Source organism: Lepidochelys kempii, chromosome 2 (genome assembly GCF_965140265.1).
Source record: "Lepidochelys kempii isolate rLepKem1 chromosome 2, rLepKem1.hap2, whole genome shotgun sequence".
Lineage (NCBI taxonomy): Eukaryota > Metazoa > Chordata > Testudines > Cheloniidae > Lepidochelys > Lepidochelys kempii.
The window spans coordinates 145510249-145537227 of record NC_133257.1 but is presented as its reverse complement, the minus strand read 5'-3'; the positions used below and the strand labels follow the sequence as shown (position 1 = coordinate 145537227).

The following is a 26979-nucleotide window of genomic DNA, read 5'->3' as shown; positions in this document are numbered from 1 at the left end:
TATCTCTTTAAATGCCCTGCTATCCTGCAGGCAAAACACACTGCCTTTTCCCTTGCTTTGGCCATGGGGTGTGTATTTCTTGGGGCCCTTGCAATAGCCCTACTGTCCTGCTGCCCAGAGTCACCCTTGCCTGGTTCCCCTGTCAGTTCTGGAGCACCTACTGCTAACTCATAGGGATTTGCACCCAGCATCCCCTTTTCGTCTGGTCTGTCACTGGGGTTCTTGCCTTTCCCCTTGCATTGAGCCCAGCTCTTTAAAGGGCAAAATCTTTTTATGTGGCCCAACTCTCCACAAAAGCAGTTAAACTTTGCAGTTCCTGCCAGGGCAAGCCCTTCTTAAATTCCCCAACTGTCCACACCCTAACATCTCAGTGGCTGGGCTTCAGGCCTCATGCCTGCTAAACCCACTAAGTTACCAGATGTGACGTGGCTGAAGTCTCTCTTTCCATTCCTGCTTCTTGGAGTGGATCTTACACCACTGCTGTTGTGTTGCAAACTTGGCCTCCTTTTGCCTCTGCAGATGCTCGATCAGATGCATCAGCAGGGTCTGGGTGCACTGCTGCTGTTCTTGCTGCTGTTGCATCGCAGCTATCTGTAGTCTGTTGGTCTGCACCAACAAGAGGATCACCTACTCCATGATCATGCCCCTTGTTAATCAGGGGTTGGTCCGAAGAATCCCACTGCTGGTACCAAATGTAACAGGGTCGGCACTCACCTCTCCTGAGCGCCCCGTCTGGTTGAGTGTATCTGCATTCTTTCAGGTCTGGTGACCCCTTTCAGTAGTTTTCAGGTGGTTTTTTTCAGGGACTCAGCCCTCCAAAAGAGTGTCTCTCACTGTCTTCATGTGAACCAGAACAGGCCTCTTTGGGGATATACAGTCCACCAGGGTCTCAGTACTCCTCTGGTGGTGACTCTCTAGCCCTCCTTGGGCTCAGTCTTTAAGTAGTCCTGGTCCTGGTGTATCCCCGTGGTCATCAAAGAAGCTTGTACGTGTTATCTCTGCAGTCTGAATCTCAAAGATTTAAGATTCGTTCTAATAAATGTAAATAGTATAGTTGCCAGAAATATAATTCTGCTTCTTGGAGTTCAGTAGCCAGGCAATCCCACATCACTTGTACCATTTTTTCCTCTATTCCTGATGTCTCCAAGCAACTGTATGCTGAACATTGTGCATTTTTTGTAGGGATTGAATATCCTTTAATTCCCCCATTTTTTAAATCTACAGCAAAAGATTGAGGGTCTTTCAGTGTCAAAACCAGTCTGAGACCAAGATGTGTATTAACTTTGAGGTTTCTATTCCATGAATTCCTTATAGTCTAATTGAGAGTCCATGAAGGATAAAAGGAAGCCATGATTATGTAGTTTCCCTAGGGAATGCTTGTAACCTCTGAGGTGCTCTTATTATCTAGTACAATTATTTTAATTATTAAAGGTGTTACTACGGACAAGTTTGGTTGAAACTTGTGCTTCTGACAGAGTCCATTTCAACTACAGTGTCACTAACACTAGTAAAGGTAGAAAGTGCAACAAATTTCACTTAATAGCAAGTCTGCATTTCCAGTGCTTAAACTGAATAGGAAGCAAACTAAGTCATAGAAGTTAAGATAGTGCCTTGGTTATTTCTTTAAATCTTAAATCAATCTAGTTCACTTGAGTAGTTGTACATGTAGAATAGAGTTTTTGAATATCTAACCTCTTTGTTTCCACACTAATTTTTTTTTTTTTGGTCTACAAGTATAACTTTGTTTCTAGTACATTAGGTAGAATCATCAAAGTGACACAGGAAGTGATTGATTACAGAGCATGGATTAAAAAGACATGGGGAGGCAAAAGTAGTCTGTCACCTGATATTGGTAAGTACAGGAGTTGATCTCAGAAGCTTCAAATTACTAAAATACTTTCCAAGAAACACAGAACAAGAACTTTCTTAGACTGATCCAATTGTAAATATGTTTTCTGTACTGAGCTATTCACGAAATTCAGGTGCATGAGACCTTACTGCAGAATTTTATTTCAAGATGGAGAGCTTGTGTATGTGGCTATGTATATTTGGACTATGGGGGTTTGAATAGCCATGCGCACCACAGTGCTGCACTGAAACTCCCCTGTGTGGATGCTGCAGGCATGAATTAAAAGGTTTCCAGTTCTCATTATTGTAGCCTTTGTTAAAGGTGACTGTGGTAATGTGAACTAGGAACCTTTTAGTTCATTCCCTTAGTGTCTTCATATGGAAGTTACCATAGCACTTTTGTGCGCACAGTTATTCACTCCCATGTAGTCCAAACAACAGGGCATCGTAGACGTAGCCTGAGACTCTTGCTGTTGAAAACTTTTAACATTAGCTAGTTAATGAAACTTTGCGAGATACTTTTTTCTAAACTACAAGGTGATGGGGTTTCATGTGCTTCTAAATGATGATCCTGTTTTTATCAACAGACAATAGAATGAAAGTAAGAGAGCACATAACGCCGTGCAGTGCAGAACAACAGAACAGAGGCTCTGAATCACCCTTCAACCAACACTTGGCTTTGTCATTAACTAGTACCCAACAGTTGTCCTCTGGTTCGTCTGCCTCTTCTGTATCATCACTCTCTGGCAGTGATATTGTAAGTTGTTTGGGGTTTTTTTCTTCCTTAATAGATTAAATTACCAGAAAGTTCCTCTACAAAGCTACAGTGGTCTATTAGCTAAAATGGCAGCACTTAGTGCACTACTTTATTTTTTTTAAAGTAAAGTTTCAATATATCATTCTAACCTGCCATAAGAAGTTGATATTCATTTGTGTTCTTGTGACTTCATCAAACTTACTAAAACATAAACTAGTCGTCAGTAATAAGCTGTTTTCCCCCCTTTTGTAACTAAGAATTAAACAGACTATCTGAAGCTCTAGGCACTCTTTGCAGTTTTCTTTAAAACGTCAGCAGATATAAAACCCCAAATCCATCAGTAAACTGTAAAGCAAAAAAGTGTGGGGAAAGTACCACTTCCTGATGTTGCCCATCAAGCAATATCTTCCTCATAAAACCCCACATGAGGAGATGAGCCTCACAGCATGCCATGAAAGTGAATAAACTTACTATTTTTGGACCAAGGGGTGGGGTGTAAATTCCAAAGCCAAGGGGCCCTCATGAATATAGCCATGCTATCTGCACCTTCTCATATGGAGATTTTGTGCAGCTGCTGAACTTAACTGCAACAGTATGACATGAAAAGAGATGGTTTGTCATTAGATAGCCCCTCATCCTTTTATGACTCTTTAGGTCAATAACAGTGCCTATAAACTCCACACCAAAACCCACAGGTGGACAGTATAGCTTATAAAGCAGTATTGTAATATGCTCATAGTGAGATGCTTCGCTCAAGCCCACTGCAGCATTCTGGGCGAGGTACAGATTTTGAATGGATTAAAGATGTAGTGCTTAAATAGAACACATTGCAGTAATCTAGTCTTGAAGTGTCAAAACCATGAACCATTGTAGATCTGTAGCTAGAGAGATGATTCAACCTCCTGGCCAGAAGCAAATGAAGAGCACCTATTCTGACTACCCCTAAAAGCTGCTAAAACAAATTTGGAATTTAGTGAGACTCCCAAGTTGCAAAAGAAATTAACACCTAGCAGACAAACCCACACTTCTTGTCACCATTGCCAAACAGAAATTCTAGAAGGCATTCTGAGATGGTAAGAGCCACAAAGGGCAGCACCATCCTTCTGCCTTGAGGTACATCACCTTGTCACCAACTGTATAAAAGGCAACTGATCTACATATCAGCAGATACTTGATCTTCATATGTTGTTAGGAGACTAAAGTAGTTTCTGTATCCTGTCCAGATTAACACAGATCAAGGAAATTAAGGCATCTAAGACAGCTGTCTTGTCACAGTCATCAATCTTAATCACACAGGAAAGATTAAGCACACAGCAAGTTAGTCAGGTTGTCATCAAATGGATGGCTCCCTTCAGCAGTAGTGCCAACCACAAGCATTCAGAAGCAGATGCCAAAAAATCAAACTTCAAAAGTTAATACATGGTTTTACATTTTTTTTCATCTCAAGCGTAAATAGCCCATCCCAGATTTGTGTTCATTTCAGGTTCAAAATTCAACCTTAAATTTATACACAACATGTATCTCCCTACTCTGGCCGCTTGGAATATTCCTTTCATTTTGGGTTTGGGGAAGGGGCTATACCTATCTTTCTCTCATTCTCTTGCCTTATGACTTCATAGTCACTTCTTCCCCTCAGTTTCCTACTCCTCACCTCGCCTCTGCAGTTTCCTCCCACATTTCCCTATTCCCTTACCTTGCCTGAGTGCAGTCTGTTACTTTAAATGTGAGACTGAAGTCAGAGCCCATTTTTAAATAAGAACAAAAATTCACAAGGCTTCAGAAGATCATGAGACTTAAAAAACCCCAAATAACATGATTCACAAGTAAACAGGTAATTCCGCAGCAGCATAGGATGTACTTAAGAAGTTGGCAGCCTGCCATTATTGGATGCACTGACAGTTTCCACTAGAAATGGGCTAAGCAATACACCAGCCAGGAAAGTTGTGGATCCAGGTGGTAGCACCAAACTTCCTCAATCCTGTGGAGCACTGCTGGCTGGAACTAAAATCAATGAAGAATTTGTTTCGTCTTCTCATGGACAGTCTGGTTGAACCCAATCAGTTTTTTTCTCTGCAAAATAATAGGTATTTTCTTCAAAATAGGAGGTAATGTAATCTGCTAATGAGCAGGGGCATCCACAATGAACCAAGCTGTTCACCTGAGATATATCTGTTTTAAGATCTGACAGAAGCTGTGGTGAAAGGCAAAATATTTCTCTTTGTCTTCCAAAAAACCACAGGAATTTTAAAGAACTTTTAAACAATTGATCACTGGATATTTTCAAATCAAAATTGGATGTTTTTCTAAAAGACATGCTCTGTTTTGCACAGGAATTAACTTGGGGGAAGTCCTGTAGCCTCTTATGTAGTCTGACCTCCTGTATGATCAGTCATCTCTGGCCTTATCTGCAAGTCTGTGATCAGATTCAAACAATTCTGCTACCCTGGCTCCACCCACCTTCCCTTCAGCTTCCTTGGTTGCAGATTAATTTCTCATCCAAGATGACCTGTGATGACTGAGCCTGAGAAGAGCGCTCCTGGGGATGGAGAACAAAAGGTTTTTTTTATAAGCCCACCCAAATAATTGATCGTCAAAAGAACTCTCTCTCCCTGTTGGTGATTAAACCATAGCATTTTCAGAGTGCTCTGAGGGCAGACTCTCCAATAGGTTTACTGCCCTGACACAGATGTGACCTAGCTTCAAAATAAAAGGTAGTGACCACTTCAGGCCATGGAAGAAATCCAAGTGCCTCACCTCAATCCCATCCCAATCACTATAGATCAAGAATGTGGCTGGCCATAGGAGTTGAGCTAATAACCACCTTGAGTACTCAATAATAGTCATGGTTTGGAGAGGGGTTGGGGGAACCACACTTGTCGTCTGGGGATGTTAATCAACAAGCAGAATTATCCTGGGCTATTGCAACACCATTGCAGTGAAGAGCTCACTAATTTATAAGAAGTCTTCGTGTCTTTGAGGTAATCTGAATGCCAAAACTACCTTCTTTTCCACCCTGTATCAAGGACACATGAGAAGGACACCATCCATTTCAGGGTGGGCAAGCATCTGCACTAAATGTACACCTAAATACATTACATTAAAACAATATTAAGCTTGCATTCAGGAGGTAGAGGTGAATTCTCTGTAACTTGAAGTCTTTAAAACATGATTTGAGAACTTCATTAACTCAGCCAGAAGTTAGGGATCTATTTCAGGAGTGGGTAAGGTTCAGTGGCCTGCAATTTGCAGGAGAGGGATACTAGATGAACACGATGGTCCCTTCTGACCTTAGAGTCTGAGAAGTTAACACTTGCACGGAAAAAGGAGAATGTGATACATGCAACACCTGTTGTAAACTTAACTAATTGAGTTCAATTGTACAGCTGTGATATTGGAATATGGCATCTTTATTCATTTTCTGTTGGTTCTGGGCTCTGTCTTCACAATGAAACATAATTTACTTGAATTAAAGCATAATATTTACAGAATATTGTGTAATGCAACAAATTGCAGAAATCCTTAAATTGAGGTGCACTGTTTTCCATGCCTGCAGATCTTTCCTTTTCCTAATATTAAGGTTTTTCACATATGTTGAATGTCAACAAAACAGCAGATGAGCTTAACAGCCCACATTCAGAACTGACAGAAGAGTGTGCAGTGAAATTAAAGGAGTATTATGCATATTTTTAAAATCTTAGTAGTGGCCAACTTGGTATATTCAGTAAACTTTCAGTTTAGTCTTCTTAATAATCCCCCCCACCCACCCCCCAAAAAAAACCCACCAAAAAACAAAGTAAAGGCACTAATCCTCAATGACTGACCAATTTCGGTCCCCAACTCTTGCTCCAGCCCTGCTACTTTTCAAAGTACTTTTTTCTTACAATGGTCCTTCCCATAATTTAAAAAATGACCAAAATCTTGTCCATTTGTCAGAAATTTAACTACAGGCAGAGAATTTACCTACAGTTGCAGTCCTAAATATGAAGGCTTTGTAAAATCGGGGGGGGGTTGTTTTTGTTTTTATTTTTTTTAAAAAGCATTTATAATGAAAACCATACAACATTAATGATAGCATATGTTCATAAAATCCACACCTCATAACTTACTGTGGATAGAAAAGCTTTCTTGGGTATCTCTCCTTCCCACTTTGCTCCAGTGGTGATTAGACAGTGTTATGGCTCCACTTACCAAGAAGGAAAGAGACATGATGATCCTGTATATCTCATAGAAATGATCCCTCAAAGCATATCTGAAGGAGAAATCCAATGCAGTGGCTAGTGCACTGAACTAGGAGTGAGGCCACCAAGGTTCTATTCCTGCTTGTCAGTGAACTCTTGTGAAGTAAATTGCCCAAAACTGCACATTGCTGCCTTGTAATACTTACCTTCCTCTATCAAGCACTCTGAGCTCTTGATATGAAAAATGCTATGTAATAACCGAGTATTAACATATAAACACCAGTGTGCTTGCTTTCTTTCCATTTTTTTTTTCCTCCCCCTTTCTGGGCTGGTAGCATGAAGTGCAGCCCTATGCCTCAATTAGCTCCCACTTGGCCTCTCTGGCTACTTATCACTCCTGTAAATAAGGGAAGAGGGAGGGAGGGAAAAATTCCAGTTCACAGGGTAATGTGGGCAATGGGGAAAGAATGGAGAAGGGCAACAAGGAAAAATCCTTTGGTACAGAGACCTCCTACCTATTCAGCCACTAAAAAGGGCCTACAGGGAATCAATAGGAAAATTCCATTTTCCCCAGTATATCTTCTTTTCTGGATCCTGACTTCTCCCTGAAGTGCACACATGAGCTGTACCCTTTTCCTGAAAACAGGCAGTCCCATCTAGTCCACAGGACTCAAGGGCTTGACCATACTCCTTTCACCCTCAGTCCAGATTATTTTCCTCTGGCGGCACAAGCAGCTTGGCAGTTCAGCACTCCTGGTTTTATACATTGCAGTGTTAGCTCTTACAGCTGATTTTTTTTGGAGCAGCAACACATGAAATCTCCAGTTCCTTTTAAGTGACCAAAATTTACAGATCTTAGTCCTTTTGGGAAATAAAGCAAGCTAAAGGTCAGTTCACCTGCAAGGAGTCCCTTTCAGGAACTGTGGAAGCGGGGAGTGTTGCTATAACTTCTTGACCACAAAAATCCACAATATTGAGGGGAACAGGTTTGGTCTGCATAGCTTCCTGGGGATTTTGTATTCTTCTACACCGTCTGATACTTCACAAGATGGTAATTTATCCTCATCTTTTGGGACTCAACAAACAGAATTTTCTGTGACAATTTGAAGACTTCTCAGGATTGGGTTCAAAACTATTTGTCTAGTCTACCTTTTAAAGGTCAAGCATCTCATTTCAGGCTTAAGTGGGTATTCTAATCATGTTTCAAGTACTCAAGCATCCTTTCTTTCTCTCATTCTCAACAGGAAGACCTCTGAAGCTCTTAACAGGTGTTTTTCTTAACTTTTTCTCCAAATATTAGATGAGGAATGCTGGGATTCAGGACCCCTTCACTAGGCTATTGGCTAAAACCCAAAAGCAGATTTTAGATAGTAAGTTAGTCTTCTGCTGAAGACAGCCCCCCTTCCCTCCCGCCCCCTTGAAAGACAAGGGAATAAAGATCTCCAAAAGCTAAAAATTTCACCAAGTTCTGGCGACTACTCTGAAAAAATTAAACCATTCAAATTTGGATCATAATACTGAGACAAGGAAACAGGAGACACTATTTCTCTGTTTCAAACCATGGAGGGGAAGTGGATGATTGCCATTGAGAGCCTGGCAGAAGATGGGAATGGCTGAACAGACTAACACAAAAGGCAAATATCTATCATCCAAAATTGAAGCGGAAGTTGCCATCCTCCCTTCATTTATCTTTTGAAGAATTTACTCAGGAGGGTGAGACACTCCCACCAAAGAAGATGGCTTACTCAAGCCCATAAGTCTTGCAGGGTACTAGGTCAAATAACTTTCTTGTCCTACCCAAGGTGGTTGTAGTAGTGGTATCCCTTTCAGAGACATGGTAATTCCCGTTGAGGGCATTCCTTCCCAGAAGGCTGTATGCAAAAAGCACCTGAGAAGGGACTTTAAAGCTGCTTTGGTCTGCCAGTGTACTTGCACAGCTGCAAGGTCCCAGTAAAAAAAACCTAAAATGCCTACACTCCCAAAACCAGGACAAACTTTTTTCCTAATTACTGTGGTGGTGGGGGACGAATCTATGGACTACATGGCCACATCTCACCAGGCAGAAAAGTGTGCTTTTTTTAAAATCATGTTAGCCTACATCTTAAACATCAAGAGCTTAACACAATTGAAAAACTAATATAATTGAAAACCTTCTTTTTCTGCCAGTCAAAGCAGGACTCCTGAGGCTGGTTGCAAGACCTGTTAGCTAACTCAGTAGCCAGGCACCAGTTCCAGAAAATCCGATGTGCCTCAGAATTCAAGTGGGATCCTGTCTGGAAGAAGTTTGACACAGTCATATCAGATAAGACAAGCCAGATTGTCTTCCCTACTCTTTTTTAAGGGAAGATGCTCCTTTTTTGTTCCTTGTTACAGATAAGGGACTCTTTCCATAAAGGAAAGATCTGGAACATGAGGGAAGTCTGTCATGGAAAGGATTCAGCCCTCCATCTAGTCAAAGTAGTTAGTATGACTATAACAAGGGGTTTGCCTTTGTCCAGACACAAGGACAAGTGATACCACGTTTTAAGAATAAATACATTCTGGAGCTCCATGATCCTTCCTCCAACTGCAAGAGTAATAAAAATCAGAGATCACACTTCCTTGAGCCAAGAGCAAAATAGAACTTGTCCCTCCAGATGATAGGTGCTTAGGGCCCTGTGCTTAGTCATAAGTGGCTGAACTGGTTGATGAAAGGTGAAATTCAGGCTGAAACTACTCTAATATTGCAGTAGACCATCTGACAGAAGTTTTATCCATCTATTCTGGTCAGGCCCAGTCCCTGGCAACTTCTGTTCACCAACAAAAAAAACTCAGACTAAATAGTAGTGTTTTATACTTTCTGGACTACCAGTGTTCATAAATGTGTTATTTTTTAATAAACTGACTGAGGGTTTAGGGACTCATGTATATACCTGTTTTTACACTGCATTCATCACAGCAAATGATGTGCAAGAAAAAACTTGCAAGTAGCAACTTAAAAGGCTCCTCTCCATGCTTCAGGAACATAAGTTGTGTTAGACTGAGTTCCTCAGGTTTTTTCTCCACTTAAGCTTGAGAGCCAGTGTCTTCCAGGCACAGGAATGGTTTGACAAGATCTAGGCATTGATTTGACGTGTCAACACAATATTATCCATATATCTTTACCTGCAGCTCATAGGCTATTTACACTAGTCTAGTGTCAAGTCAAGATGGCACATGAAAGCTTCAGGGATTTTGCTTGTGTCTACAACTGTTCCCAGCTGAAGTTGTAAAACAAAAGGGAATATACCATTCAGAGCTTCAATCCCTCAATTAATGGTGACAGCCCATGCAATAGGATCCTCCCTCTACAATCCAGTTCCCAGTAGTCTGACCACAAATGTCAGCCTTTCAGATTGAGGAAGACAATTGAAGTAACACAGTACCTAGGGAATGCAGTCAGTGCTGTAGGATCCAGCACATCAACTTCGTAGTGATGAGTACAGAGACAAGGTGGGTGAGGTAATATCTTTCATTGGACCAGCTTCTGTTAGAGATGAGTAGTCAGGTTGGCACTCAGGATCAACTGAGAGGGAATTCAATCACACAATATGAGCATGTCTTACATAAATCACCAAGGGGTCACAAGAAGTTGAAGTTTAAACATTGAACCAATAGAGTTTTTTTTCTCATGGGCTGATAGTCAACACAATCATATAAGGATGGGGACATTGTTTGGCCAGACTTTTTTTGCATTTAGCTGAAAACTTGAAGCGGCCCTTGAAAGATTAACTGTTTTAGCAGATACCTGGGGAGCTAGGCTACCTCAGATATTCTTGCATCCACAAAAGTGAGATTCTTTTTCCCCAAGGAACAGATGCTTTGGCTCACATGTCTATCTGCTGCTTGGGTTTTCTCATCGTCTGCTTAAAGATAAAAAGCTCATTGATTAGAAACCAGGTGCTCCAGCTCTTCTAGATTCTTAGCATAGATTCTTACTGAATCACCTAATCTTGGGATTACAACACGTCACAACTATTTTTTATGTCCCTTTGTTAAACTGCGTCAAAAGTGCAGGCCTGTTTAGGTGTCTTGTAGGTCATGTGGTGGTAGCCTCTGGTAGGGTAGTGTGTTGGTTTGGATCTGCCTATAGTGCTACAAGTTTGAGAACTTTTCCCTTCAAATTGGTCAGCTAACTCCCTGCACTTCCTTTGCATAAGGATGTGGTTCCTGGTCACAGTTGTTTTAGCAAGAATTCCCAAAATTTCTGCTTCCAGTCTAGGTTCTTGCCCTTCATCCTAATATCTGAGTGCTTCTGACACTAATGGGTTTATCTTCACAACTATGAGCTTTAGTATAGTCCCATTTTACAGATGAGGAGCTTAAGCAAAGTGACTTGCCCAAGGTCACACAGGAAGTCTGACAAAGCTGGGAATTGAACCCAGATCTCAGAATAAGGCCAGAAGGGAATCTCAAGAGTAACTCTAGCATCTTAAGGTGAAGTCAGTCTTTTTAGACAATAGAAGACTTAAGCCCTCCTACATCTTTCATGAGCACAGGGTAGTTCTTCTTCAGAATCCTTTGTGAAAGGTAGATTCTCTTGCTTCTATACTTAATGTGGAATATTCTTGTTTTTGTTCAAATTAACATCCACACTGTTATGTTACTTGCTATATATGAGAAGCAGTGAAAATATATCTTATGAGAGAGCTATATTTTATTAAAACATCTTTATTTCCATTCAACGTATCTGGGCTTGAAAATATCCAGTCTTCCATAGCTCGCTGAGTCAAGTGCTGTGTCACAAGCCTTTTCAGCTGCAGATAAACTGATTCCAAATGGCATAAGACCTCATTCAACAAACTTAACTGCAGCCTTCTGAGCAGAAAGGGCCTGGACGCCACAGTGGAAATCCTATTAAACTACTATATGGTCATCCACTAATCCCTAATAAAGTGCTACAGACTTTACTTTAATTCCTTGCAGAAGCATCCTGAGCAGTAAGGTGCTTTAAGCAGTGGTCATGACTAAAGCCTGATGATTTGTTGGTTGGGTACTTTTTACCTCCTGGTCTCTCTCTGCCTACTAATCTTTCTTTTATTACATCCCAAATATGTTGGTTTGGGAGAGAAGTCAGGATCAAAGAAAACGGGATGACAAATTTTCATTCCTGGAACCAATCTCTCCTCCAGTCTGTCTCACCCAGATTAAGTGCTTCAGGAAACTTACAGATCTCAGCCCATGTATTTAGTTAAGTTGCCAGTGTCTTTTAAAACAATTTCCATACAGCTTTGGAATAACTATTTTCATCACAGAGGTTGAAAGTGATGTGAGCAGGTCCCAGAATCCCATGGATAATTCTGAATGGCCTCTGAACTGATCTCTCCTCCAATTTGAAACACTTTGTCTGTGCCTTCCTGCAAATACCAAAGGGGAAATACTTATTTTCCCCTTCCCCCAACCCCTGTTGGGCTCTAAACTGACTGCTCAGAATCGGTCTTCTCTCATTCATAAAGTACTGTTCCAGAGTCTTGGCCTCATCTTTCTGCGTTGTCTGGTTTATGTCTATGTAACATGCTATGATAGCTTGAGAGCTCTTCATCTGGCTAGACCCCTCTGGAGCCTATAGATTTGAGTCTTGGCCACCATTAGCCACCAGTAAGACCCACTGTAGTGGCTCTGTTTTTGGAAGCTTTGTGTTTCCATATATTCCTTCTCTTCTGTATGTTGTCTGCAGTCTCTTTTGCCTCTCTCAGGAGAATGGGGCAATCTTTTTGGATTCCTGTAAGCCAAACAGCTGCCAAAATTTGGGAAACTCCCCTTTTGGCCATGGAACTACGTATCCTTTTAGTAGGCATTCCTGCATTGCTACTGGCTCCTCTCTCTCTCTCTCTCTCTCATCCCTCAGAGGTTGTCTGACTTCAAAAGGATTTCAAAGGAGTGTTCTAGTCCTGAGACAGGCTGCTATTTCTGTCCACCACTATTCCTACTTGATGGGTTGACTGCCCTGGAGTTTTGTTTCAGGTCCTCCCTTTGGAATGATCTGGCACTGACTGCAACTAGAACCTGCAATAGCACAGAGTTCAAACTCTGCATATCTTTTAAGGGTTGCAGGTCCAACAGTATCCACCCTCCCACCTGCTGCTTCTGCCTCCCTACCTAAATTAGTGTGATTTATGGTAGCTTCTGGTCCTTGCTTGGACTTATTGTCCATTGAAATTCTTCCACTCCCCAACACACACACACACCGCCTCTAATGCAACACCAAAGCTACGCATTGTGGGGGAGGGGGGAGTGTGAAATTTCATCTACCCATCCATATAGTCTAGCTGTTTTACCCGTTAGGATTATAGTGCTACATCACATAGGTTGCATGTTCAAAACTGCCTGAGAATTTCAGACTGCATTTGTTGCATGGCAGGTATCCATTACCATGTCTGTGATCTGGTAGATAGCCATCTGTGCACTGACTTATCACTAAACTATCTCCCTGTGGAATGCAAAGATCTTTCTTCAATGAGTGAATTCCTTCTGCCACTTTGCCTCAAGATGCAAACAGACCTGAAGATATAGCGGTTTTCTGTGCCTTCAGAAGTCTGCAACAGTAACTTCTTCCCACTGCTCAGAGGTGCTTGGGGAGTGTCTCTATTTTCCACTCCTTTTTCTGTGGCAGCCCATTCTTGTAGATAAGTGCTTTGTTCAATACATTCTCATAAAGAGATGACTGTACTCTTGTTCTGGATGTTGATAGGCTTCTCATCTTTATTTCCACGCCACCCAACATTGGGTTTTGAAGGTCTATTTTTATATCCCAGTCCACCCAGCTCATTGGCACTACTTTATATTGCCCTGGGATATGCTTGACTTAGTTCTGTAAACTTTGTTCCATTCTCTGTCAGAAGGGGATCAGCATACTGCTTAATTCTTATGTGGACAGCATTGTCATTCAGACCTCTCTACTGAAGAAATCAAAGGAGAGGATTCGTCACTATCTGGATTATGGAATTCTCATCATTTGGAGAAGATACATCTCTGACCCGCTTGATAACTTTCCAGGTGGGAATTCTTTTTAAACAGACTACTGGGGAATTTTTGCCTCCTAGCAAATCATCACACACCAGTCTTCACTTTAGTAAGCATGTCTGTCAGCCAAGAGTCTCTGGCTAATCCTCTCCTCACTCCAAGAAAAATGTGTTAGCATTATACTCCGGGAGCATCTGGTTATAAGACTGATTCTTCAGTCTGGGAACCTTTCAGTTCTTACAACATCCATGTGAGCTTACAGCTGGATAGTGACCCATGTTAAGAGGGAGTCCACTGCCTTGTTCACTTAGTCTGGTGTATCTGATGCACCTATATTTGTTTTCTCTTTTGAAATGGAGGAAGATTTTTTTCCCCCTGGATGTCAAGTAAGCCCTGAATTAAACCGTCTTACATTAACAATTTTAGAAAAACTACCTGTTCATTCTTTTTAACATTTGTCAAGACATCAGTGGATTAAAGATAGTCTTTTATGTCCAAATGACTAAAATCTTCTGTAAGATGCATGACAGTTTCTTGGACTCAAAGTAGAAGAATCAATCATTAATATTTGAGACAGCTACCTGGCTGTCTCCTCACATCTTCATCTGATATTAATAGGTGGAACTGTGCTTGTCTGCTTATTTTGTTGGCAGTTAAGTGCTCCAAGCACCATAGTAGTAAGACCACCGCCTCTGGCTCACCACTTGTCTGTAATTGATGTTGATCATGATGGGAGAAGAGGGCATATGGAAAGCAAATTACTGACAGGTAATTGTCATAGTATTCCTTTCTATCAACCTTAATGCTTCTCTCTTCCCCTAGTACAGTGTCATTGTCTTCCAAAGGAAAGTAGTAGATAAGATTAGAGAACTTTAACCAGAAAGGAAGTGGATGATTTGGTTCTTGTATTTTAGTCATGACTGGCAGATCGTCTGTCTCCTTGTTTCTTGGTAGGTGGAGCCCTAACTTTGCTGTTGCTGGGTAGGATGGGAGAAGACTATAACAATTACCAGTGAGTAACTTCTCTGTACAGATAAGTACAAATAACTTGAATTACCAGCAAACTGCTCAAAGTTCTGATCCTATACCAACGATTAAAATTCCAGATCCTGTGTATCTACCAGTGCTGCTCTCCTTGTTTTCTTCTTTCCTACCTTTGTCCCCATGACTTTTAACTTGGGAGAGTAGAGAATTTAATTTCACATATGGCTGTAGTCTGAGCTGAGAGGAAATTGATCTGAGATCACCACTGATATTGTTAAACTGTTTTTCTCAATGCAGATTTTTAGAGTTAACTCTTAAAACTGCTACATAAAGTAAATATAGTGCCAGCGTGTATTTAATTTCACACTGGCTTTAACCCAGATCTTACAGTATTTACACTATCAGTTATTGAATCATTGCATTTACAGATGCATAGTCTGTGTATACTGTACTTTCTGTAAAGTTGCTTTTCTTTTCCCCTTTTTCTTTGCCAAAAGGATTCTGATACGCCACCTTGCACAGCTCCTAATGTTTACCAGTTCAATCTGCAAGCACCGACTCAGCTTATGGCCAGTTTACCACCAGCATTGCCTATGCCAAGTGGTAAACCTCAGTCTGCACCTACGAGAACCTTGATAATGGCCGCCAGTAATCAGGTATGAGCCAACTAATTGGAGTAACTTTTTTAATGAGGTAGTATTCAAACCACAAGTATAGGCCATTTGCACTGTGCTGTACTAGTCTGATTTTAAAGAACTCTGAACACTGTAGAAGCATTTCATAAAAAGACTCGTTGGGCTTGCTGAAGGTGTTAACAAAAAAGTGCATTTCTAACAGCAAAATGAAAAGAAATGAATTATTTTAAGATGTGTCCCAATACGTGTGGCCCATCTTACAACATGCTCTTTGACTTTCATAAGAATAAGACTAAAATGGAAAGTGTCAAACTTCTTATTGCTTTTTGCAAGATCTGGGATTACCTGTGAGCTCTCCAAATTTTCAAGGCTTATTAACTTCCTGTTTTTAAAAATTGCAATTCTTCCTCCATACCACCTTTCTAAACTAGTATTTGGCTTATCTTAAGAACTATGAGTCTTGGAGTCTTGTTCTATCCAGGACTTGAGTGGTGTTCCTGAGAATTTTGGGTCACTACAAAAACTTCATATTTTCTATACTAAGTTTTGGAAGATGACTGCAAAGTTGTATGCTTGTCAACTGTTCTTTCTTCAGGGGGTTATTTGTAAAACACATTCTGGGTAGAACCCTTATCGGTTTCTTGTTTGTATTAAATCTATGCCAAAAATGTTGTACTGACAAGCAGATGATTACAATATGTGAAAACATACTATGTCTCCCCTACAGCCCAGTGCTCTCTAGTAAGGAGTAAGAGCTAATAAGCTGAAATGAAGACTGCCCTTCTAATGCTTGCAGTTATGGGCTAGTTGACATTTTACGGTTTTATGGGTTGTATTGAAAGCTGGTTGAGTGGTTGAGAGAGAGGAATCTGAAACTGTTGCAGAGTGGTGAACTTCAGGGATAGTATATTTGGCTGTGTAGTTACCTTTTCAGGGAAGAAGGGCTTTTGTGGTTTTTTTCCCCTTGGTTTTTGTTAGACTCAGAAGCCTGGTCCCAGTTACAGGACCACATCAGATAGTGTTTCTTGACTCTCTAGCAGGGATGAGAGGTCTGCTGTCTGTGGGATTTTTATGGTCGGAGGATAACTTTATCAGGGTTGAGGACATTAATTGGATTCATCTTGACAGTTCAGGTTTGTATTTCATGGCCCTGGTGTGTAATATATCTTGGTCTGGTATGACTCGGGTGGGAAGATAGCCTATGTGTTATGCTTTCAAGTCTACTTGTGCACCCAGTTATGCCACATGTTATGTGATGTTTATGGCTCTTCAGTGGCAATCACATGGTGACAGGGCTGATATCACTGTGGTCGCTTGGAGATATGAAGGAGCATAACAAGTCTGTAGTAACTACACTGAAACCATTTCCTTCAAATGGCGGGTGACCTAATGAGTACACCTGCTTGGCAGTGATGTCTATAGAAAGTACTCTGTAGATTAGACCGCTGTAGATATCTTTGTGAAATGAATCATTGCCCTCATAGCTCAAATGTGAGAGTTGTGCATAGTTGCACATTTCCCAAAGTAAATGCAGTGATCCAGTTTCTCTCAAACACGTTCCAGATTGAACAACTGCCAAACTACCATCTTTTCTTGAGCTTGTTTTTGTCAGTTTCTTGAAAGATTCTGCTGGCAGTCCCTAGACTTTAACTCTTGGGCATTCCAGAGTCAAGGCATTCTCAATTAAATGACTTTTGCTTTTTGGTCTCACGTGGCAGTAATTAGATCACATTCTTCGAGTGGTGTCCCTGTAGGCGCTCCACTTCATGTGTGCATTCACCTCTCTAGCCCTTGATCAGAGACTTTCCATTAGCAGTGTCAGTTCGGTTCATGCATGTGCTCTATACAACCTTGTGCTGCACACCGAGTGTGTAGAGGGCTGTTAGGGCAAATCGCTCTGTTCCTTCTCTACCACCTTCGCTTGAGGTGGAGCTCTATCATGTCAGCCTTGTGCATGCCTTAGCATGTTTTGCAGTTGTTCTGTAATTAGTTCAGTGTTTTTAGTTAGTGTTGGTTGTTAGTATAGAATTAGTTAGATAGTAGTGAGAGGTTTGGGATTTTTCCTTCTTCCTTTTTCCTCCCCTTTTTCCTAGGGAGCTTATTTGGCCTGGCTGGGCATGCCTGGCTTGCCAATCTTCAAATGCTGCCTCTCTTTTCAGAAGGCTAACCTGGTCAGCAGTGGACACACTGTGTATCTGTTGCTTGGGAGGGCCCATATCTCCCAAAAGTGTAACTTTTTTTGCCTGGCTCTCAAATCTAGGGCATGGAAGAATCAGGAAACCAAATTGAAGCTTCTGATGATGGAGTGCTCACTTTGACCAGCTAGGTTAGGAGACCCGTCAGTACATCTGGCTGTTGGCTGATCCAGTGCCCTTTTGACCTCAGCAAAGGACTCCCTTAAGATGGGGAGGACTACAGAAGGCTCCAGAGAAGAAGAGCTCAGTCTCCTACCACAAGGAACCGCCTCTAAAAAGATCCTGATCTCCCTCCAAGTCTATGATGTTGGAGGCCTCGATCTGGCAACTTACTACCATGGAGATGAAGGACTCTTCTTCCGGTACCAGCAAAGATCCCGGAGTATTTCAGAGAAGCACAGTTCCAGCAGACCCCCAGTGATGTCTGTGAAGGACAGGAAAGCCTAGGACATACACTCCTCTAGAAAGGCAACATCTAAATCAGACTTATCAGTGCCTTTGCTTCCACTTGTCTCCGTCAATACCAGCAAAATTGAAGTGCCAGATACCTTCATACCTGGCACATACGCGCTCCAGATCAGTAGTACCATTCACTTCAACTGCTGAGTTAGTATCAACCTGCTTAGTACCGCAGGAATTCTGCAACTCCAGAGACACTTCCGTGTGAGATGAGTAGGGCCCTACCAAATTCACAGTCCATTTTTGTTAATTTCACAGTCATAGGATTTAAGAAATTGTAAATTTCATGTTTTCAGCTATTTAAATCTGAAATGTCAGTGTTGTAATTGTAGCGGTCCTGACCCAAAAAGGATTTGTAGCGGGGGTTTGCGATACTGCTACCCTTACTTCTGCACTGCTGCTGACAGCGGCGCTGCCTTCAGAGCTGGGCAGCTGGAGAGCAGTGCCTGCTGCCTGGGATCCCAGATCTGAAGACGGCGCCACCGCCAGCAGCAGCACAGAAGTAAGAATGTAATGGTATGGGATTGTTACCCTTACTTCTGTGCTGCTGCTGGTAGGGCATCTCCTTCTGAGCTGGGCGTCCAGCCAACAGCCACCACTCTCCAGCCACCCAGCTCTTAAGGCAGCTTAGAAGTAAAGGTGGCAATATCGCAACTGCCTAAAATAACCTTGCAAACCCTCCACCCTCCCTCCCCCCCACACCTTCCTTTTGGATCAGGACCCCCAATTTGAGAAACGTTGGTGTCCCCTGTGAAATCTGTATAGTATAGGGTAAAATCACACAAAAGACCAGATTTAATGGGGGGAGACCAGATTTCACTGTCCCCTTTATGGAGAATACAATTAATAGGGGCATAAATGGATTAATTGGCAGCCAGGACTTTCATTCCTTTCCACAGACAGATTCATAACTTCAGTGAATCTGGTGGGGGACAATTAAAGGGAATCCCTCATACCGCAGTAAGGAAGTGATTGCAGCTCCTGGTTCATATGGCAGCTTACATCTTCATGACCAAGCATGCAACACTCTACCTCCACTGGTTCAGAAGGATCTATTTCTCAACCAGAGAGAGTTTGGACAAACAGTTCCCTTTCTGATGAAGAGCTCCTTAGATTGGTGTAAAAATCAACTCTGCGTGCAGGTGTTGATTTCATCTATCTAGTTCCAAAAATGTCTGTAAGAATGGACATGTCACTGTTGGGGTGTGGAGCACACCTCAAAACCCTCACAACTCAGGGCAGATGGTCACCTCAGGAAGTCTGTTTCCATGTTACCCTGTTGGAACTCAGTCAGGAACACATGCCTTCAGTTCCTATCACTTAGCAGGGGCAAATCAATCAAGATCATCACAGACAATATAACTTGCATGTTTTATATCATCAAACAGGGAGAAGCAAGATACCCCTTCCTGTGTGGTAAAGCTATGAAATTGTGGGACTGGTGTATAGCCCATCAGATTCAGATCTCAGCTGTTTACCTTCCTGGAGTCCAGAATGTCTCATCTGATATGCTCTGCAGGTGCTTCTCTCAGGACAACAAATAGGATTTGGACTGTCAAATTTTTCATGGGATGTTCCAAAGGTGAGGACTTCCAGAGGTGGACCTATTTGCCAATTCAGCAACAAGAAATATCCCTTATTCTGATCAACAGAAAGCATAGGTCATCACTCTTTGGGAGATGTTTTCTTCTTTCCTTGGATGAAGAGCCTGTTCTACGTATTCCTTCCAACACCACTAACTGTAAGAGTGATGAACAAGATCAGACAGAGCAAGGCCAGGGTTATCCTTGTAGTATCAACCTGGCTGGGGCAAGCTTGGTATCCTTACCTGTTTCACCTGAGTGTTCAATCAGCATTCAAGCTTCCAACCATCCTTCATCTCCTCTCTCAGGATGCAGGTTGTGTGCCTCACCGCAACCTAGGGATCTTCTGCCTCCAAGCATGGCTCCTTGATGGTTCATGGGATTAGATTCTGCCTGCTTGGCAGGTTTACAACAGGTATTACTAAACAGTAGAAGGGAGTTGGCTCTAATTGCTTACCTTCAGAAACGGAAAAGGTTCAACCACTGGTGTCGTCATTGTCATCGCCTTGTGCCTGAATAGTCTCCATTCTTGGATATCTTGGGTTATCTGCTGAACTTGATGAAATTCAGAGCTATCTGATAACTCTGAATTTCTCAAGGTTCATCTGACAGCAATATCCGCAATTAATTCCCTTTTAGAGGGGTTTTCTATATTTGCTTATCTTGTGTCATCTAGATTTATTAATTAATTTGGGAACCTTTTTCCCCAGGTTGAGGATCTTACTCCAACTTGGGATTTCAACCTTGTACTTAAATGGGACTTCCATTTGAGTCTGTGGCAACCTGCTTCTTGCTTCACTTATCTGTGAAGATGGCCTTTCTAGTAGCAATTTTGTCTGCCCGAAGGGTTGGAAAGGTTGGTGTCTTGATGGCAGACTCCCTGTTTATGGTATTTTTCAAGGACAAGGTGGTCTTATGGCTTCACCCAAAATTCCTAGCTAAGGTGTTGTTAGATTTCCATCTTAACCAGTCTGTTCATCTACTGGTATTTTTCCCTAAACCACATAAATCTCAGCATGAGACCTCCTTTCATAAATTAGATGTGAGACAGGCGTTGACCTTTTATCTGGATAGAACTCAACAGTTTCAGAAATAAGCCTTGCTTGTCTCCATCACAGAAAGATCCAATGGGTCCACAATTTATTCAGTGATTTTTGAGGGGGATCTCTGGGTGTATTATTTCTTTGCTACAATGCAGCTAGTGTTTTACCTTCCCAAAGGATAATAGCACACTTCCACATCTTTGTTCAAAAACATTCCAATATCTAAGAGATGCAGAGTTGCTACGTGGCCCATAGTGCATACTGTTTCTAAAGCACTATACCTTGGTTCATGCTATCAGATCTTATGCAGCACTTGGTTCTGCTTACTCAATCTTGGACTTGATTCCGAAGCTCCCTCCTCCCTGTTGGGGTACTGCTTGGGAGCTACTTGACGTAGAGCACCCATTGGGAAGCTACTCGAAGAAGAGGAGGCTACTCCTTTTGTGCAGGAACTGTGATTCTTTAAGATGTGTCCCCCTATGGATGCTCCACTACCTGCCCTCCTTGCCTTCTGCTTTGAATTGCTTTTTGTTGCATATTCAGATAAAGGATCTGAAGGCAATTTGCCCATGCAACCACCTGTAGCTTCGGTGCACAGCATGAGGTTGTATAGAGCACATGCACAGTCCAAATGGACACGGCTAGTGTAAAATCTCCAATCAAGGGCTTGAGATTCACATGTATCTTGAAGAAAGACAGTTACTGTGAAAGGTGAGTAACCTCCATTTTCTGAGTGTGATGCAAGGCTTGTTTTGGTTTCAGTTTGAGGAGGACTGCTTGAGTATTTTGATTTTGTATTTAGCTTAAGGGACAACTCTCTTTTCAGGTTTGTTTCTGTCAATTTGACTGTTATAAAGCTCACTAGTAATGTGTCCAGAAACTCTAATGTCCGCACTTCTGCAAATTGAAAAATAGAAACATACAACCCTGTAGATCAGGTGTTGGCAACCTTTCAGAAGTGGTGTGCCGAGTCTTCATTTATTCACTCTAATTTAAGGTTTTGCATGCCAGTAATACATTTTAATGTTTTTAGAAGGTCTCTTTCTATAAGTCTTTAATATATAACTAAACTATTGTTGTATGTAAAGTAAATAAGGTTTTTAAAATGTTTAAGAAGCTTCATTTAAAATTAAATTAAAATGCAGAGCCCCCTGGACCGGTAGCCAGGACCCAGGCAGTGTGAGTGTCACTGAAAATCAGCTCGCATTCAGCCTTTGGCACGCGTGCTATAGGTTGCCTACCCCTGCTTTAGACACTGGAAACCTTAAAGGAAATTGTGAATGAATGCCAAGAAATGTGTGTTTAAATGCGAGATGTAGTTAGTAGTAGTATTGGGTAATTACATATAGTATGCCATACTTTTTTAAATAGAATCTGTGCATTGAGTTCCTGTATAGTGTATTCTGGACACTTCACTGACATATTTTTCACCCCTCTTTCACTTAGACAAGGTTTACTGTCCCTCCACCTACCATCGCTGGTCCTCCACTTCCCTGCAGACAGGTTGACAGTGAAGGGGCACCATCTCTGAAAGCTGTTCACCACATGCCCTCTCCTGCTGTTCCCTCTGCATCCCCCAATCCTCTGCCAAGCCCCCACTTGTATCAGAAGGTACGTTTTTGTTTTACTTTAATTTTAATTTGATTCCATGAATTCTTTCCTTAAACTATCCTCCGCTGTATCTGGTGTTGGTCCTAGCCTGTGTAAACAACTTTCCTGATGGTGAATTCTTCATATCTTAACAAGAATGTAATAAGTATTTTGCTTTTTAATTAGACTATATAATTGATAACCCATACTGCAAAGTAAGACCTGTGATCATATCAAGTAAATTATTTATAAAAAAAAAAAAAAAATGAGCTATTTTAAGTAGCCCATTCTGGTTAATACATAAACTGCAATCCAGTCGGCCTTTTTCCTAACCATTCTTTTTGATAAAAGTAGATTAACATCTTAACCTTGCCAGCAGAGGATATAAATCTGAATCCAGTTTCCAAAGGAGCAGTTAGTGGTATAAATGTGGGTACAAGAGTTCATCTTTCAGTTACCAAATACTTGGAGGATTTTGTGCAAGACTGCAAAGAACAATTGTAAATTTTATGAATAGTTACCTCAGTGTCTTCCAGTAATTCAGGTATTCATGAGGCTATCCCCTCAAAACCATCTGTAATTTCTCCTTGCGCCTTAATTATAAGGAAACAGTTCAGACAATAAAATTCTGAGACTACTTTTTGTGCCTTTTTTTTTTTTTTCTTGAGAAGTTTGAGGGCAGTTGTTACCTAGATTCTGTTGAGATCTGAAGGATTTCCTGCAATAATTTGCATTCACAGTTTTTCACCTGTGACCAAGGACTATTAATCGCAGATACTCAGAGCTATATAGACTGACTAACTTGGGAATGTCTCTACAGATGTTTGCTCGTGTTCTATGAGTCTTTTTTTAAAGGATACTTCCTGTGGAAAATGACTCCTTTATTTTTTGGGGGTTCCCCCAGCAGTTTTCTCCCACTCAATATAGCTTGGCCTCCATCTGTAGAGGAGAGGGTCTTCACCAAAGCCCCAGGGTAGATTCCCAGCTCTTGTCAGTAGATAAGCTCCAGCAGCAGCAAAGGTTTACTGTTCCTGTACTCAAAAGAAATTTTGCACTTGGAATGGAAGACAGCTGCCCTTGGGGCAGATTTTCTTGGCACCAGAGCTTTCGTCTCATTTACCCCCTCTTGGAAAAACCTTGGTGCACTTCCTCTTATAACCAGGGGCATAACTGCTCCTGCTTTGTTGTTTGTAGATTGGGGTCATGCCAAGGATTTAGCAAGGCAGCTTTATTCCTGACATAGGCCTACCTCACTCTCAGGAACACAGTCATGCCTCTATTGCAACTAATTCTTTCACTTCGCTGGAAAACAGTTTGGAGATGCAGTTGGGGACAGCAGCAGACTGGCCTCTGAACCAACATTGTCTTTCTGATCACTGATGGAATCTGTATCAGAGCAAAAATCCTGCAAGCATGTTCAGATCAGGGGAGGAAAACTCCCTCAGTTGTCACCACAATGTCAACTACAACTCATATTCCCAGCTCCTGCCCATTTCCCTTCTCTCCCCAGGGCAAGATACACTTGCCTTCCATGTGCTCTGTCCTGAATCAACAGCTTACTGACTAGTTTTAATCTAGTCAGGAGAGGAGATGGGAGGAATCTGTCTGACTGCTTGGATGTGAGCTAGGATTCCATGGTTTCCTTAAAGCAACAGGTCCCTTCTAAATCTTAGACTCAAAGTACCGTGAAAGGAAGCAAGACTATTAGAAAACTCTAACTCTTAATTTTTGTCATATTCACATCTGGCCTGCCTCAGTCTTTCCAAATACAATGATGTGAAAAGACAAACTTGAAAGGACTTTGCTAGTATGTCTTTTGATTGAGCCCTCCTCTAAGAAAGGAAAATGGGAGAGGAATTGATACCTTAAGCTTGATTCTGAAGTAATTAATTGAATTGTTTTTATAATTGCAGACCAACTACAGATTGATTTCTTCATATAATTTATTCTGGCCTTGTCTGGCATCTGCCAGTGCTTCATTGTGCTAGTTACTCATACCATCAGCCCAGCAGTGATATTGCTGCTTTTTCCTAGGATAAACTCTGGCAGTAAAAATCAGGACTGACCAAATAAAATAAAATGATTCTGGAACAGTTCAATAGAGTCTGAAGCGGATAAGAAGAATTACTTTTACCAATCTCTTCCATTCTTAAGGCAGGTTTTAGTGGACATTGCCATCAGTCTTTCTTGGGCTTCTCCCAACAAGAGTTTAAAAAAAAAAAATCCTACAAAGATACCAGAGAAGATAGGTTTGAATTGGGGCCTAAAATCTGGGTTAGGATTGAATATATGTAAAAATGTTCTCTTCAAATGGTGTAGACATGTTAAATGTTTGTCAAGACTGTTTTGTGGGCTACTGTACAAAACATCACCTTTGAAAAGACCAAGAGAGTTGAGGCCATACCTTTCCTTAAAGATGTTGGAAAAGCATGCAGTACTTCAGCATTCCTATTTATAAATAAGTGAACATCAGTCAAGAAGTACTCTTGTTTCTTTCTTCAAGGGTATTAAGTTGTTGGGCAAAGACAGACCTCTCAGAGCCCACCAAGATGTATATGATTTCTAACTTAGTCCACTCATCCATCTGGGATGAAATGCCTCTGTACAGTATTTAGAGTTTCCTTTACTTTCCTATACCTTGTCAGGACAATGTCCTTCAGCCACCTTGTTCATGTGAATGCAGGGTTTCACTTTGACCTACAAAAGACTCTCTGAATTGATAGGCGACCTTGTTAAATGCAAGGTGAATCTTCTGGTTTGGGATTCCCTAAATCATTTTTTAAACTCTAATTCTGAGTTTTTCTCCCTCTTCAGACAGGTGCTTTCCAAATACTCTAATATAGTAGCTTTTACATTTTGCTGACATGGAGAACAGAAGGGAAGGGGAAAAGATGTAAAAACATATCAGAGTTTCAAGGGCATCCAGTGTCTTAAATGCCATCTAATATGGCAGCAGTTCTCAAACTTCAGCAACTCGAGGACCCCCATTTTTATTTTAAATTTTTCGCAGATCCCCAAGGCCCCACCCCAACTCTTCCCACCCCTGTCCTTCCCCTCCCCCGAGCGCACCCTGTCCCCACTCCTCCCCCTCCTTCCCAACACCTCCTGCATGTTAGGGGACCAAGTGTACTCCTGTGGGTCTGCGGACCCCAGTTTGAAAAACAATGTAATATGTCATAATCTTAGGGTACATCTACAGTGCGAAATTATTTAGAAATTATTCTATTCGAATTTCCGGAAGCCTTTTTGGCGTGCAGATGGTGGTGTTGGGTCAGGTTCATGCCGTGGAATGCTGATTCTGGCCCCGGGAAACAAGCACAGATTGGTGGGACTGCGTAGTGTTGCAGGTATGGGATGATTCCCAGTGGCTGAGAAACTTTCGTATGCGTAGCTCCACTTTCATGGAACTTTGTGACTTGCTGTCCCCTGCCCTGAAGCGTAAAGATACCAAAATGAGAGGAGCCCTCACAGTTGAGAAGCGAGTGGCCATAGCCCTGTGGAAGCTTGCAACGCCCGACAGCTACCGATCAGTCAGGAATCAGTTTGGAGTGGGCAAATCTACTGTGGGGGCTGCTGTGCTGCAAGTAGCCAACGCAATCATTGACCAGCTGCTATCAAGGGTAGTGACTTTGGGAAATGTGCAGACCATTGTGGATGGCTTTAATGCGCTGGGGTTCCCTAACTGCGGCAGGGCAATAGAACGCATATCCCTATCTTGGCCCCGGAACACCGGGGTGGCCAGTACATAAACCGCAAGGGGTACTTTTCCATGGTGCTGCAAGCACTGATGAATCAGAACGGACATTTCACCGACATCAACGTGGGATGGCCGGGAAAGGTGCATGACGCTGGCATCTTCAGAAACTCTGGTCTGTTTGAACAGCTGCAGGAAGGAACTTACTTCCCAGACCAGAAAATTACCGTTGGGGATGCTGAAATGCCTATAGTTATCCTCGGGGACCCAGCCTACCCCTTAATGCCATGGCTCATGAAGCCGTACGCAGGCACCCTGGACAGTAGTAAGGAGCAGTTCACCTATAGGCTGAGCAAGTGCAGAATGGTGGTAGAATGTGCTTTTGGATGTTTGAAAGCGCGCTGGCGCAGTTTACTGTCTTGGTTAGATCTCCGCATAACCAATATTCCAATTGTAATTGCTGCTTGTTGTGTGCTCCACAATATCTGTGAGAGAGTAAGGGGGAGACATTTATGGTGGGGTGGGAGGTTTAGGCAACTCGCCTGGTGGCCAGTTTCGCACAGCCAGACAACAGGGCCATTAGAAGAGCACAGTAGGGCACGCTGCACATCAGAGAAACTTTGAAAGCCAGTTTCATGACTGGCCAGGGTACGGTGTGAGAGTTGTGTTTGTTTCTCTTAAAGTTACCCGCTCCCTATATATATATGAAAGGAAATAAAGTCACAATTGTCACAAAAAACGTTCTTTATTATTTGTTGCACAAAAGATTGAGGAAAATCAGAAGCTGGTGGGGTGGTATTGTGTTCGGGGGTGGAGGAGGAGGGAAGGACAGGTCCAGAAACCAAATCAAAATTTAGGATATGTCAGCTTTCTGCTGCTTGTGCAATCCTCTGGGGTTGACTGTGTGCGTCCCCGTAGCCTCTCCCCGCCACCTCACCCCACCCTTGTGTTCTTGGGCGTCTGGGTGAGGAAGCTGTGGAACTTGGGGAGGAGGGAGGGCGGTTATACAGGGGCTGCAGCGGCAGTCTGTGG

General features: G+C 42.1%; 1 protein-coding gene across 4 annotated transcripts in view; it reads left to right on the top strand.

The window, feature by feature from the left end:
- TENT4A (terminal nucleotidyltransferase 4A) overlaps positions 1–26979 on the top strand; it is a 148802-nt gene that overhangs the window by 64089 nt on the left and 57734 nt on the right. For 3 of the 4 annotated variants that reach the window (XM_073332401.1, XM_073332400.1, XM_073332399.1), the window contains exons 9-12: positions 1752–1852; positions 2436–2605; positions 15246–15404; positions 22110–22274. In XM_073332401.1, coding sequence (XP_073188502.1) covers positions 1752–1852; positions 2436–2605; positions 15246–15404; positions 22110–22274 — 595 coding nt within the window. The remainder of the gene's footprint in view (positions 1–1751; positions 1853–2435; positions 2606–15245; positions 15405–22109; positions 22275–26979) is intronic. The other variant, XM_073332402.1, reaches the window with a different exon arrangement.